The sequence below is a fragment of the Salvelinus fontinalis genome, chromosome 5, assembly GCF_029448725.1.
Source record: "Salvelinus fontinalis isolate EN_2023a chromosome 5, ASM2944872v1, whole genome shotgun sequence".
Lineage (NCBI taxonomy): Eukaryota > Metazoa > Chordata > Actinopteri > Salmoniformes > Salmonidae > Salvelinus > Salvelinus fontinalis.
Window position 1 is genome coordinate 10,242,660 of NC_074669.1, and position 16,559 is coordinate 10,259,218.

Below are 16,559 nucleotides of genomic sequence, written 5' to 3' on the forward strand. Positions count from 1 at the left end.
GTATATTAGGTAATGGTATATGATTTTTGAAGAACACAACTTAAATGTTTATATATTTTGCATTACTCAATTGTTTGTTTTTGTTGTGATATAAGTATTTTAGCAAAGAATATAGATCTTTAAAATATGTATAGCTCCATTTACTAATTTGAGAGTGTTAGATTTCCCCAGCTCTGTCCACCACCTGAACAATAAAAGGATCCTTATTACAAATTTGGCTGTTAATATAGCTTATGGAGAAATTCAGGACACCATGATTGCTTTAAAAACACTTTAATTCTAACACTTAGAACATTCACACCTGAATAAAAACAGGTGCACAGAAGACAATAGAAATATATTTCCTATATTGTTGCCCATTCGTTTTGTCTTTGAACTCCACAAACTCATTGAAATATTACAGTTAAGACATCAATTCAGATTCAAAACATAATTCACTCTATCAATCAGCTTTAGCCTATTGGACACAGCTTTGAATGTATATTGTGTCCAACTCTTGTGAAGGATAACACACTCAAGCATAGCCTAAATACATTAAATGACAATGTAGCACTTTAGCCAATGAATTACATTCATACAGTAGAGCATAAATATATGTATATTGGCTGTATCATCGCTCTTTCAGGGTGATTATGTAAGAACAACCTCAATGTCCTCATAAGCACCCTGAAATGTACTCATGTCCTCACAATGCACTTTGTACATTTACCACAGAATGGACCTGCAATTGGCGAGACCTCTGAAACCTGTTTCAATTGGCATGATTGTATCTAGGTAACCATAAGAACACAACTTGTTTCTTTTTTCTTGATCTACATCACTATTAAAATAAAGTACAAAGAAACCAACAAACAAATTAAATAAACAAACGGAAACTGCACTGAAGGCTACCAGTTGGCGACCACTGAGCTGTACTGACATCATTATCATTATGGCTGTGAAGGTAGCCACTACTGGAGTAAGTGGGGGAGGGGGGATCACAACGATGGATGTTTTCATCATAGACTTAAGTGTGTGTTCTACAAGCCCTCCATCTCCTTCTGTTGCACACACACACACACACACACACGTAATCTCCACCCCTCCCATCTCCTGTACACCTACATGCACACTTCCCATTTCAGTCTATATGCGAGGGCCACCAGACTTGGCGCTATAGGGAGAGGTTCACCCATCCTCCTCATCACTGTCCCTCATGGTGATGCCTTGGAGACCGTCGCCGGCCTTGACCGCCATGGTGGCCTCCTCTACGGTGAGGCGGTTGTAGACGGTCTCATAGCTCTTGTTGTTCAGGGTTCCATCCAGGACTCCTTGGAGCCGGAAGTCTCGGTAGGTCTTCTGTGGGTGAAACCAAACAGAAAAACACAGAACATGGAGGTGTCTCTCAATGGGAAACCGAGACTGAGTGTGAATGGTCAGAACAGAATAGACTGTCAGGTTTGAATGGTGGAACAATAGCCTGTTGTGTGCTGAGTAGTGGAACTGAACAGATTTGGACAAAGGCAAGACTCAAGGCCACTGTGGTCTTCTTCAATAGGTCCATCCAAATTGGGCTCCAATGTCTGAGTGTACTCAATCTAGGTGCCAATAACTGTTCATATTTAAAATGTAAATATACTTTTTTTGACCAGGGAGTCATACTGAGACCAAGGTCTTTTTTTTTTACAGATGAGCCATGAATTACACAAAATATACACATCAAAATATAAATACAAAATGCAAGCAGAAAGAAAAACAGGGTCATGAAAAACAAACACATTCATCAGTAATAAGGTCCTCAATCAGCTTTCTGAAACATCACATTTAACAACAATTTGAAGATTGTTCCACAAATTCAGTGCAATTTAAAAAAAAATCGGATTTAACTAACTCAGTAGAGACCAGTTATCCATCCCTGAGACCAGGTGTGGTAACTCATATCTCTAAAGATTAGTAATGACAGGTACAGTGGGAGTTTTGTAAAAGGGCTTTATACTGTACATTCGGGAAAGTATTCAGTAACAAAATGTGGAAAAAGTCAAGGGGACTGAATACCTCCGAATGCACTGTAACTGAAAACATAGCAATGTATCAACCTACGTGATATCAAAGAGGGCCAACCAACTTTCTGGTAGAGAATGTAGTTGGGGGGTGGGGGGGGGGGTACTCAGTTGGGGTCTCTACTTACTGCTCAGAGTAGGATACACAATTCCATCCAATTGGCAACAGATTTTCTTGTGAATATAAAAAAATCTGCATAAACCAAAAAAAATCTAATTTTCCCACCATTGGTGTTTCCACCAAACAGAGTCAGTGTGTGATGATGCACCGGGAAAACCCTGCTCTAGCCAGCAGCTCACAGATATAGTGCGGGTAGGCTGTGCAGTTAGGCTAGTCTATAAAATTCGCTTATTATGGAAATAATATTTTTATTTGTCAAACGGCAGTCAAGGATCAATCATATCACCAAAAATAAGAACCTCGATACTTACTGGAAAGGAGCATGAAGCTCATCACCGTGCACTTTCATCCCCCTGTGAAGTTCATCAGAACTTCATCTTCAGTCTAATAGACGGCATGCTTTCTCAAGTCAGTGGGAGGACCACACACCATATCATCATTAACTCCAAGTTAACGTCCATTCTATCGTTATAATATCAATATTTAGAAATCAATATTTCCACCACCATTTCTGGCATAATTCATTTTACCGACACAAAAAGATCCCACCATGTGGAATGAACAAAGGATCTGTCTGCATTTATAACATTGTACTGAAACTTCCCGGTTTCCATCACAGCTGTTGTTATTTAAGTTAGTCTAGCCAGCTATCTAAACTTGTAGTAATCCTGGTCCGAATACCAACCGGGCACACATGGCCCCTATTGATTTTGTTAGTCACTCTCACTCAGATATCATTAACGTGACATAAGTCATGGCAAAATGTTTAGAATTGCAGGTAATTCGTTTTAAAACTTCAAAAATGACTCTCCACCCCATGGCAAAATGATTAGAACTGCTTAAACTTACTTTAATAAAACTGCAACATGTTCTCTACACTCCATGGCAGAATGTGTAGAGTTGCAGGAAATTAACTTTCTTTCTGCGCTCAAAAGGGGGGCGACTAAAGTGTTTTGCCCGCTTAAGGTCCCCAAAAGGCTAGGGCCGGCCCTGAATCAGTTACCCATCCAAGGCAGGGCCCCCTACCTACTTTCCTCCCCCATCTGATTATTAGCAGAGTGGCAGTACTCTGTCTACACTCATTGAGAGCGGGCTCCTGAGTCCTCCTGTGGTTAGAGGTTGCAGTCAAATATATATATTTTTCATACTACTTATTTAATACACTGAGTGTATAAAAGATTAGGAACCTCTGCTCTTTTCATGACATAAACAGACCAGGTGAAAGCCATGAAACCCTTTTTGATGTCACTTGTTAAATCCACTTAACATCAGTGTGGATTAAGGGAAGGAGCCAGTTTAAAGAAGGATTTGTAAGCCTTGAGACATGGAATGTGTATGTGTGCCATTCAGAGGGTGAATGGACAAGACAAAAGATTTAAGTGCCATTGAACGGGGTATAGTAGTAGATGCCAGGCACACCGGTTGGTGTCAAGAACTGCAACTTTTCACGCTATACAGTTTCCCGTGTGTATCAATAATGGTCCACCACCCAAATGACATCCAGCCAACTTGACACAACTGTGGGAAGCATTGGAGTCAACATTGGCCAGCATCCCTGTGGAACGCTTTTGACACCTTGTAGAGTACATGCTCTGAAGAATTGAGGCTATTCTGAGGGCAAAAGGAGGTGTAACTCAATATTAGGAAGGTGTTCCTAATGATTTGTACACTCAGTGTACCTACAGTATATATTTGCTTATCTATTTATTTTAGGAACCCCTCGGCTTCAGCCCATTTAAGCCTCTGCATTAATCTGGCGCTGACTAGACTAAAATGTTCAAAATCAGATATATAAAAAATAAGCATATAATTTCCCAAGTAATTATTCATAACATTATTCACAAAGCACATGATTCCATATACCTCATGTCCAACATGAAAAATGACAGTCTGGATTAGGGCTACAGCTTACTGTGAATGTTGACAGTGTACACTCACACCACAACAATGCGCGTTACCTTGACAATCTTGATGAGTGTTTTCAGCTGGTACATGTGGAGCTGAAGGTCCAGTCTGTCTGTCAGCCACGCACACACCCCCTTCATGGAGCTGGTGTACCATTGCTGTGCACAAACACACACAAAAATAGTCAGCATATACATCTATTTGAACTGAGGTACACAGTAGATAAAGCAACATGTCAAGGTACAATAATTCTATATGCTACATCTGTCATAAGCCAAATATGTGGTTGTAAGAATGAACCATGAAGTAACAGAAGATATAAGTAACAATGCTATGTTAGCGAATGTAATTTAGGTAAGCTAGATGGCTAGGGATACACTAACGGTTGTCTGGAATCTGTTAAGTGTTGTTATTACAACAGGAAATAGCAGTGGCACAACCTTGGTTTTATAAGTGGGTGGGACATAATATATATATATATATACAGAACCAGTCAAAAGTTTGGACACGCCAACTCATTCAAGGGTTTTTCTTTATTTTTACAATTTTCTACATTGTAGAGTAATAGTGAAGACATCAAAACTATGAAACAACACATATGGAATCATGTAGTAACCAAAAAAGTGTTATATATATTTTATACAGTGGCAAGAAAAAGTATGTGAACCCATTGGAATTACCTGGAGTTTTGCATAAATTGGTCATCAAATTTGATCTGATCTTCCTCTAAGACACAACAATAGACAAACAGAGTGTGCTTAAACATTCACAGTGTAGGTTGGAAAAAGTATGTGAACCCCTAGGCTAATGACTTCTCCAAAAGCTAATTGGAGTCAGCTAACTGGGGTCCAATCAATGATACAAGATTGGAGATGTTGGTTAGAGCTGCCTTGCCCTATAAAAAAACTCACAAAATTTGAGTTTACTATTCACAAGAAGCATTGCCTGATGTGAACCATGCCTCGGACAAAAGCGATCTCAGAAGACCTAAGATCAATAATTATTGACTTGCATAAAGCTGGAAAGGGTAACAAAAGTATCTCTAAAAGCCTTGATGTTCATCAGTCCACGGTAAGACAAATTGTCCATAAATGGAGAAAGTTCAAAACTGTTGCTACTCTCCCTAGGAGTGGCGGTCCTGCAAAGATGACTGTAAGTGCACAGTGCAGAATGCTCAATGAAGTTAAAAATAATCCGAGAGTGTCAGCTGAAGATTTAAAGAAATCTCTGGAACATGCTAACATTGTTGAAGAGTCTACGATATGTAAAACACTTAACAAGAATGGTGTTCATGGGAGGACACCACAGAAGAAGCCACTTCTGTCTAAAAAAAACATTGCTCCATGTCTGAAGTTTGCAAAAGAGCACCTGGATGTTCCACACTGCTACTGGCAAAATATTCTGTAGACAGATGAAACTACAGTTGAGCTGTTTGGAAGGAACACACAACACTATGTGTGGAGTAAAAAAAGGCACAGCGCACCAACAACAAAATGTCATCCAAACTGGAAAGTATGGTTGAGGGAGCATCATGGTTTGGGGCTGCTTTGCTGCCTCAGGGCCTGGACAGTTTGCAAAAATTAATTCCCAAGTTTATAAAGACATTTTGCAGGAGAATATTAGGCTATCTGTCAGCCAACTGAAGCTCAGCAGAAGTTGGGTGATGCAACAGGACAACGACCCAAAACACAGAAGTAAATCAACAACAGAATGGCTTTAACAGAAGAAAATACGACTTCTGGAGTGGCCCAGTCCGAGTCCTGACCTCAACCCGATTGAGATGCTGTGGCATGACCTCAAGAAAGCAGTTCACACCAGACATCCTAAGAATATTGCTGATCTGAAGCAGTTTTGTAAAGAGGAATGGTCTGAAATTTCTCCTGACTACAGAAAACAATTGGTTGAGGTTATTGCTGCCAGAAGGTCAACCAGTTATTAAATCCAAGGGCTCAAATACTTTTTCCACCCTAAACTGTGAATGTTGACAAGGTGTGCTCAATAAAGACATGAAAACGTATAATTGTTGGTGTGTTATTAGTTTAAGCAGACTGTGTTCGTCTATTGGTGTGACCTAGATGAAGATCAGATAACATTTTATGACCAATTTATGCAGAAATCCAGGTATTAACAAAAGGGTTCACATCCTATACTATCTATACAGCTGTACTATCTACATACCGACACTATCTACACACCTATACTATCTACACACCTACACTATCTATACACCTATGCTATCTATATGCTATACTATCCACACCTTTAAAATCTATACACCTATACCCATACTAGCTATACACCTATACTATCTACTGTAAACACCTATACCATCTATACTATCTGTTGTAAAAACCTATACTATCTACACACCTATACTATCTAATGTAAACAACTATAATAGCTATACTATCTACTGTAAACACCTATACTATCTATACACATACACTATCTATATTATCTAACGTATACACCATTGCTAACCATATACCTATACAATCTACTGTATACACCTATACTATCCATACACCTATACTATTTAAACACCTATATTATCTATTTTATACACCTATACTATCTACTGTAAACACCTATACTATCTACTGTAAACACCTATACTATCTACTGTAAACATCTATACTATCTACACACTATCTACTGTAAACACCTATACTATCTATCTATACACCTAAATTATCTACTGTATAAACCTATACTAACTATTTACCTATACTATCTACTGTAAACATATATACCATCTATACACCTACACTATCTATACGCCTATACTATTTATACACCTATATTATCTACTGTATACACCAGTACTAACTGAACTCAGAAAAAAAAGTCCCCTTTTCAGGACCCTGTCTTCTAAGATAATAACGTCACAGATCTTCATTGTAAAGGGTTTAAACATGGTTTCCCATTAAACAATTAACGAACATGCACCTATGGAACGGCCGTTAAGACACTAACAGCTTACAGACGGTAGGCAATTAAGGTCACAGGTATGAAAACTTAGGACTCTAAAGAGGCCTTTCTACAGACTCTGAAAAACACCAAAAGAAAGATGCCCAGGGTCCCTGCTCATCTGCGTGAACGTGCCCTAGGCATGCTGCAAGGAGGCATGAGGACTGCAGATGTGGCCAGGGCAATAAACTGCAATGTCCGTACTGTGAGGCGCCTAAGAGAGCATTACAGGGAGACATGATGGACAACTGTTCATCCTCGCAGTGGCAGACCACATGTAACAACACCTGCACAGGATCGGTACATCCGAACATCACACCTGCAGGACAGGTACAGGATGGCAACAACAACTGCCCGAGTTACACTAGGAACACACAATCCCTCCATCAGTGCTCAGACTGTCCGCAATAGGCTGAGAGAGGCTGGACTGAGGACTTGTAGGCCTGTTGTAAGGCAGGTCCTCACCAGACATCACCGGCAACAACTTCGCTATAGGCACAAACCCACCGTCGCTGGACCAGACAGGACTGGCAAACAGTGCTCTTCACTGACAAGTCGCAGTTTTGTCTCACCAGGGGTGATGGTCGCGTTTATCGTCGAAGGAATGAGCGTTACACCGAGGCCTGTACTCTGGAGCGTGATCGATTTGGAGGTGGAGGGTCCGTCATGATCTAGGGCAGTGTGTCACAGCATCATCGGACTGAGCTTGTTGTCATTGCAGGCAATCTCAACACTGTGCGTTACAGGGAAGACATCCTCCTCCCTCGTGGTACCCTTCCTGCAGGCTCATCCAGACATGACCCTTCAGCATGACAATGCCACCAGCCATACTGCTCGTTCTGTGCGTGATTTCCTGCAAGACAGGAATGTCAGTGTTCTGCCATGGCCAGCGAAGAGCCCGGATCTCAATCACATTGAGCAAGTCTGGGACCTGTTGGATCGGAGGGTGAGGGCAAGGGCCATTCCCCCCAGAAATGTCCGGGAACTTGCAGGTGCCTTGGTGGAAGAGTGGGGTAACATCTCACAGCAAGATCTCACAGCAAGAATGTCTCAGTTGTTGAATCTTGTTATGTTGATACAAATATTTACACATTAAGATTGCTGAAAATAAACGCAGTTGAAAATGAGAGGACGTTTCTATTCTTGCTGATTTTATATACCTATACTATACATACGCATATACTATCTATACACCAATACTATCTACCGTAAACAATTATACTATCTAAACACATACATTATCTACTGTAAACAATCTACACACCTATAGTATCTTTACACCTTTTCTATCTATACACCTATACTATCTCGACACATATACTATCTATACACCTATATTATCTACTGTATACACCTATACACTTATACTATCTACTATATACACCTATATTATCTACTGTATACACCTATACACTTATACATCTATACTATCTATATGCCTAAACTATCTATACACCTATACTATCTACTGTATACACCTATACTATCTACTGTATACACCTGTACTATCTACACACCTGTACTAACTACTGTAAACATCTATACTAACTATACACTAATACTAACTACACATCAATATCATCTATACACCTATACTATCTACACACCTATACTATCCACTGTATACACCTATACTATCTACTGTATACACTTATACTATCTATACACCTATACCTATAATATCTACTGTATACACCTATACTATGTACACAGCTGTACTATCTACTGTAAACATCTATACGCCTTTACTATCTACTGGAAACACCCATACTATCTGTACACATATACCTATATTATCTACTGTAAACACTTATACTATCTATACACCTATATTATCTACTGTAAACACCTTTACCATCTACACACTTATACTAGCTACACAGCTATACTATCTATACGCTTATACTATCTATACACCTATACTATCTATACACCTATACTATCTACTGTATACACCTGCACTCTCTATACAACTATACTCTCTATATACCTATACCATCTATACACCTATAAAATATACTGTATACACATATACTATCTATACACCTTTACTATCTATACACCTATACCAATAATATCTACTGTAAACACCTACACTACCTACACACCTATACTATCTATATGCTTATATCTACTGTATACACCTTTACCTATACTAACTACTGTAAACACCTATACTATCTATACTATCTACTGTATACACCTATACTATCTACACGCCTAAACTATCTACACCTATACTATATATACACACACCTTTCTTCAAAGGCCCATTTTTCAAGCCAACACTTCAAGCTGGATGGGTTCCGCTGGTTGACTGCAATCTTTAAGTCATACCACAGATTCTCAATTGGATTGAGGTCTGAGCTTTGACGAGGCCATTCCAAGACATTTAAATGTTTCCCCTTAAACCACTCGAGTGTTGCTTTAGCAGTATGCTTAGGGTCATTGTCCTGCTGGAAGGTGAACCTCCGTCCCAGTCTCAAATCTCTTGAAGACTGAAACAGGTTTCGGTCAAAAATATCTTTGTATTTTGCGCCATCCATCATTCCTTCAATTCTGACTAATTTCCCTGTCCCTGCCAATGAAAAACATCCCCACAGCATGATGCTGCCACACCATGCTTCACTGTGGCGATAGCGTTCTTGGGGTGATGAAAGGTGTTGGGTTTGCGCCAGACATGGTTTCCTTGATGGCCAAAAAGCTACATTTTAGTCTCATCTAACCAGGGTACCTTCTTCCATATGTTTGGAGAGTCTCCCACATGCCTTTTGGCAAACACCAAACGTGTTTGCTTATTTTTTTCAGAAAAGCAATGGCTTTTTTTCTGGACACTCTTCCGTAAAGCCCAGCTCTGTGGAGTGTACGGCTTAAAGTGGTCCTACGGACAGATACTCCAATCTCCACTGTGGAGCTTTGCAGCTCCTTCAGGGTTATCTTTGGTCTCTTTGTTGCCTCTCTGAATAATGCCCTTCTTGCCTTTTTTTTAAATTTTTTATTTAACCGTTATTTTACCAGGTAAGTTGACTGAGAACACGTTCTCATTTGCAGCAACGACCTGGGGAATAGTTACAGGGGAGAGGAGGGGGATGAATGAGCCAATTGTAAACTGGGGATTATTAGGTGACCGTGATGGTTTGAGGGCCAGATTGGGAATTTAGCCAGGACACCGGGGTTAACACCCCTATACTCTTACGATAAGTGCAATGGGATCTTTAATGACCTCAGAGAGTCAGGACACCCGTTTAACGTCCCATCCGAAAGACGGCACCCTACACAGGGCAGCGTCCCCGCCTGGTCTGTGAGTTTTGGTGGGCGGCCCTCTTGGCAGGTTTGTTCTGGTGCCATATTCTTTCCATTTTTTAATAATGGATTTAATGATGCTCCGTGGGATGTTCAAAGTTTTGGATATTTTTTTTATAACCCAACCCTGATCTGAACAGCTCCACAACTCTGTCCCTGACCTGTTTGGTGAACTCCTTGGTCTTCATGGTGGAGCTTGCTTAGTGGTGTTGCAGACTCTGGGGCCTTATAGAACAGGTGTATATATACTGAGATCATGTGACACTTAAATAAAGTCAATCTGTGTGAAATCTAACTAACTATGTGACTTCGGAAGGTAATTGGTCACACCAAATCTGATTTAGGGGCTTCATAGCAAAATACATATGCACGCACCACTTTTCCGTTTTGTATAACAAATTTCTAAAATAATTTCACTTCACCAATTTGGACTATTTTGTGCATGTCCATTACATGAAATCCAAATAAAAATCAATTTAAATTACAGGTTGTAATGCAACAAAATAGGAAAAATTCCAAGGGGGTTGAATACTTTTGCAAGGCACTGTATATACGCCTATACTATCTACTGTAAACACCTATACTATCTACTGTATACACCTAGACTATACACACCTGTACTATCTTTAAACCTACACTATCTACTGTATACTATTCTATCTATTGCATTAACCTTTACTATCCATACACCTATACTAACTATACACCATCTACGTATGTATCTACAGTGCCTTCAGAAAGTATTCATACCCCGTGACTTATTCCACATTTTGTTGTTACAGACTGAATTCAAAATTGATTTAATACATTTTTTCCTCTCACCCATCGACACACAATACCCCATAACGACAAAGTGAAAACACGTTTTTAGAGATTTTTGCAAATGTATTGAAAATGAAATACAGAAATACCTCATTTACAGAAGTATTCACACCACGGAATAAATACTCTTTAGAATCACCTTCGGCAGAGATTACAATTGTGAATCTTTCTGGGTAAGTCTCTGAGTGCTTTGCACACCTGGATTGTACAATATTATTCCAGCGTTGTCAAATTGGTTGTTGATCATTGACAACCATTTTCATGTCTTGCCATATATTATCAAGCAGATTTAAGTCAAAACTGTAACTCGTCCACTCAGGAACATTCACTGTCTTCTTGGTAACTACCTCCAGTGTATATTTTGCCTTGTGTTTTAAGTTATTGTCCTCCTGAAAGGTGAATTAATCTCCCAGTGTCTGGAGGAAATCAGACGGAACCAGGTATTCCTCTAGTATTTTGTCTGTGCTTGGCTCCATTTAGTTTTTTTTATCCTGAAAAAAACTCCCCATTCCTTAACGATTACAAAGCATACCTATAACATGATGCAGCCACTACCATGCTTGAAAATATGGAGAGCGGTTCTCAGTAATATATTGGATTTGCCCCAAACATAACACAACGCTTTGTATTCAGGACAAAAAGTTAATTGCTGGCCTCCCGGGTGGCGCAGTGGTCTAGGGCACTGCATCGCAGTGCTAACTGCGCCACCAGAGTCTCTGGGTTCGCACCCAGGCTCTGTCGCAGCCGGCCGCGACCGGGAGGTCCGTGGGGCGACGCACAATTGGGCTAGCGTCGTCTGGGTTAGGGTGGGTTTGGCCGGTAGGGATATCCTTGTCTCATCGCGCTCCAGCGACTCCTGTGGCGGGCCGGGCGCAGTGCGCGCTAACCAAGGGGGACAGGTGCACGGTGTTTCCTCCGACACATTGGTGCGGCTGGCTTCCGGGTTAGAGGCGCGCTGTGTTAAAGAAGCAGTGCGGCTAGGTTGGGTTGTGCTTCGGAGGACGCATGGCTTTCGACCTTCGTCTCTCCCGAGCCCGTACGGGAGTTGTAGCGATGAGACAAGATAGTAATTACTAGCGATTGGATACCACGAAAATTGGGGAGAAAAAGGGGATAAAAAAAAAAAAAAAAAAAAAGTTAATTGCTTTGTATTCTGTGCAGGCTTCCTTCTTTTCACATTTAGGTTCGTATTGTGGAGTAACTACAATTTTTTTGATCCATTCTCAGTTTTCTCCTATCACAGGAATTAAACTATGTAACTGTTTTAAAGTCACCATTGGCCTCATGGTGAAATTCCAGAGCAGTTTCCTTTCTCTCCGGCAACTGAGTGAGGAAGAACGCCTGTATCTTTGTAGTGACTGGGTGTATTGATACAACATCCATAATGAATAACTTCACCATGGTCAAAGGGATATTCAATGTTTGCTTTTTTGTTGTTGTTGCTATCTTCCAATAGGTGCCCTTCTTTGCGAGGCATTGGAAAACCTCCCTGGTCTATGTTGTTGAATCTGTGTATGAAATTCAATGCTCGACCGAGGGAACTTAAAGATAATTGTATGTGTTAAACACTATTGCAACATGTGACTTGTTAAGAACATTTTTACTCCTGAATTTACTTAGGATTAACATAACAAAGTGGTTGAATACTTATTGACTCCAGACAATTCAGCTTTTAATTTTTAATTAATTTGTAAAAAGACTGAAAAACATATTTGCACTTTGACATTATGGCTTAGTGTGTGTAGGCCAGTGACACAAAATCACAATTGAATCGATTTTATATTCAGGCTCTTGCACTACACCAGTATAATATACCAGAGACTTAATTGAATTAACCTTGTATGAGATTATTTGCATAAATTAGAATAGAAGAATGAACATTCTGTCATTCTTGGTGGCCAGGAGAGAGGTGTGAGAGGCCTTGTAATATAACTACAAAGACATTTACAAACACATTGTTATGTATTCTGATTTCAAAGCAAGGACGTGAACCTCATCTGACTCACACATTCAGGTGTTCTTCAGTAATTGCCGTTTTTTTAATGTATGATGGCTTATTTTGCACACTGTTATCCTTTGAATCCATTGACCTTGTGTGAAAATATGAATCTTCTATACAAAGTGGCCTGAGGGCAATGTTCTGAAGTGTCTTTAAAAATGTGATTGAAAGCGGATTTAAAGAAATATAGCAATAAACAAATTGAATAAGATGTACAAACCATCAGTGTGGATCACCAACAGAAATTTAAACCATGCATCAAACTCATCCTATAGCATTTTATAATTCAAATCACAATGAAAAATTGATTGATCACCACAAGCATCAGCAAAGATTACAAAGACAAGACAAGGTCAATAAAACAATAAAAACCTGTTCTTGACATAATATGGCAAGAACAGCTCAGATAAGCAAAGAGAAACTACAGTTCATCATTACTATTAGGTCAGTCAATATGGAATATTTCAAGAACTTTCAAAGTTTCTTCAACTGCATTCGCAAAAACCATCTAGTGCTATGATGAAACTGTCTCACATGAGGACTGCAAAGACTGCAAAGAAACAACTACTAAAGGACCCCAATGAGAAGAAGAGGCTTGCTTGGGCCAAGAAACACGAGCAATGGACATTAGACCGGTGGAAATCTGTCCTTTGGTCTGATGAGTCCAAATTTGAGATTTTTGGTTCCAACCGTCATGTCTTTGTGAGACACAGTGTGGGTGAATGGATGATCTCCACATGTGTATTTCCCACCGTAAAGCATGGAGGAGGTGGTGTGATGGTGTGAAGGTGCTTTGCTGGTGACATTGTCTATGATTTATTTAGAATTCAAGGCACACTTAACCAGCTTGGCTACCACAGCATTCTGAGGTGATACGCCAGTCCCACTAAGCCCAAACCAGATGGGATATCATTTGTTTTTCAACAGGACAATGACCCAACACACCTCCAGGCTGTGAAAGGGCTAATTAACAAAGAAGGAGAGTGATGGAGTGCTGCATCAGATGACCTGGCCTCCACAATCACCCAACCTCAACCAAATTGAGATGGTTTGGGATGAGTCGGACCGCAGAGTAATTGAAAATCAGCCAACAAGTACTCAGCATATGTGGGAACTCCTTCAAGACTGTTGGAAAAGCATTCCAGGTGACGCTGGTTGAGAGAATGCCAATAGTGTGCAAAACTGCAGTGGCTTCTTCTGTGGTGTCCTCCAGTAACACCATTCTTGTTTAGGGTTTTACGTGTCGTAGACTCAATAACAGAGATGTTATGCATGTTCCAGTGATTTCTGTAAGTATTTAGCTGACTCGTCTTACCTCATTGAGCATTCTGCGTTGTAATCTTGCTGTCATCTTTGCAGGATGGCCACTCCTAGGGAGAGTAGCAACAGTGATGAACTTTCTCCATTTATAGACAATTTGTCTATAGCAAACTCAAATTTTGTGAGTTCTTTATAGGGCAAGGCAGCTCTAACCAACATCTCCAATCTTGTTTCATTGACTTGACTCCAGGTTAGTTGACTCCTGACTACAATTAGCTTTTGGAGAAGTCATTAGCCTTGGCGTTCACATACTTTCCCCAACCTACAGACAAGAAACATACACTAAATTGTGTGTTATTAGTTTAAGCACACTGTCTATTGTTGTGACTTAGATGAAGATCAGATCAACTTTCATGAACAATTAATTCAGAAATCCAGGTCATTTCAAAGGGTTCACTTTTTCTTGCCACTGTAGACAGTATAGGTGTATAGATAGTATAGGTGTATACAGTACATAGTACAGGTCTATACCGTAGATAGTACAGGTCTATACCGTAGATAGTATAAGTGTATAGATAGTATTGATGTTCACAGTAGACAGTATAGGTGTGTACAGTAGACAGTATAGGTGTACAGTAGACAGTATAGGTGTATACAGTAAACAGTACAGGTGTATACCGTAGATAGTACAAGTGTATAGATTTACAGGTGTATAGATAGTATTGATGTTCACAGTAGACAGTATAGATGTATACAGTAGACAGTATAGGTGTGTACAGTAGACAGTATAGGTGTATAGATTTACAGGTGTATAGATAGTATTGATGTTCACAGTAGACAGTATAGGTGTATACAGTAGACAGTATAGGTGTGTACAGTAGACAGTATATGTGTATACCGTAGAAAGTATAAGTGTATAGATTTACAGGTGTATAGATAGTATTGATGTTCACAGTAGACAGTATAGGTGTATACAGTAGACAGTATAGGTGTGTACAGTAGACAGTATAGGTGTGTACAGTAGACAGTATAGGTGTATACCATAGATAGTAAAAGTGTATATATTTACAGGTGTATAGATAGTATTGGTGTTTACAGTAGACAGTATAGGTGTATACAGAGACAGTATAGGTGTGTACAGTATAGGTGTATACAATAGACAGTATAGGTGTATACAGTACAGTACAGGTGTATACCGTAGATGGTATAAGTGTATAGATTTACAGGTGTAAAGATAGTATTGATGTTCACAGTAGACAGTATGTGTGTACAGTAGACAGTATAGGTGTGTACAGTAGACAGTATAGGTGTATACCGTAGATCCTATACCTGTATAGATAGTACAGGTGTAGAGATAGTATAGATGTTTACAGTAGATAGTATAGGTGTATAGACAGTAGAGGTGTATACAGTAGACAGTATAGGTGTATACAGTAGACAGTATAGGTGTATAAAGTAGATAGTATAGGTGTATAGATTTATAGCTGTATAGATAGTACAGGTGTAGAGATAGTATAGATGTGTAGATAGTATAGGTTTATACAGTAGATAGTATAGGTGTATACATAGTACAGGTGTATACATAGCACAGGTGTATACAGTAGATGGTATAAGTGTATAGCTAGTATAGATGTTTACAGTAGATAGTATAAGTGTATACAGTAGATAGTATTGCTGTATAGTTCGAACAAATGTATAGTTAGCATAGGTGTATAGTTAGTATAGGTGTATAGTTAGTATAGGTGTACAGTAAGATAGTATAGGTGTGTAGATAAACCCAATAAAAAAAAAAATGTCCCTTTTTCAAGACCCCGTCTTTCAAAGATAATTCGTAAAAATCAAAATAACCTCACAGATCTTCATTGTAAAGGGTTTAAACACTGTATCCCATGCTTGTTCGATGACCCATGAACAATTAACGAACATGCACCTGTGGAACGGTCGTTAAGACACTAACAGCTTACAGACGGTAGGCAATTAAAGGTCACAGTTATGAAAATGTAGGACACTAAAGAGTCCTTTCTACTGACTCTGAAAAACACCAAAAGAAAGATGGCCAGGGTCCATGCTCATCTGCGTGAATGTGCCTTAGGCATGCTGCAAGGAGGCATGAGGACTCCAGATGTGGCCAGGGCAATAA

At 39.6% G+C, this 16,559-nt stretch overlaps 1 protein-coding gene across 9 annotated transcripts in view; it reads right to left on the bottom strand.

Annotated features, from left to right (window-relative positions):
- Positions 1-257: 257 nt before the first annotated feature.
- Positions 258-16,559, bottom strand: part of LOC129855083 (calcium-dependent secretion activator 2-like) — a 240,038-nt gene continuing 223,736 nt past the window's right edge. For 8 of the 9 annotated variants that reach the window (XM_055922398.1, XM_055922396.1, XM_055922395.1 and 5 more), the window contains 2 exons: positions 4,119-4,223; positions 258-1,338 (listed from right to left, as the gene is read on the bottom strand). In XM_055922398.1, the coding sequence (XP_055778373.1) occupies positions 1,168-1,338; positions 4,119-4,223 (276 nt within the window). In that variant the 3' untranslated portion in view covers positions 258-1,167. Of the gene's footprint in view, positions 1,339-4,118; positions 4,224-14,474; positions 14,530-16,559 lie in introns of those variants that run through there. The other variant, XM_055922397.1, reaches the window with a different exon arrangement.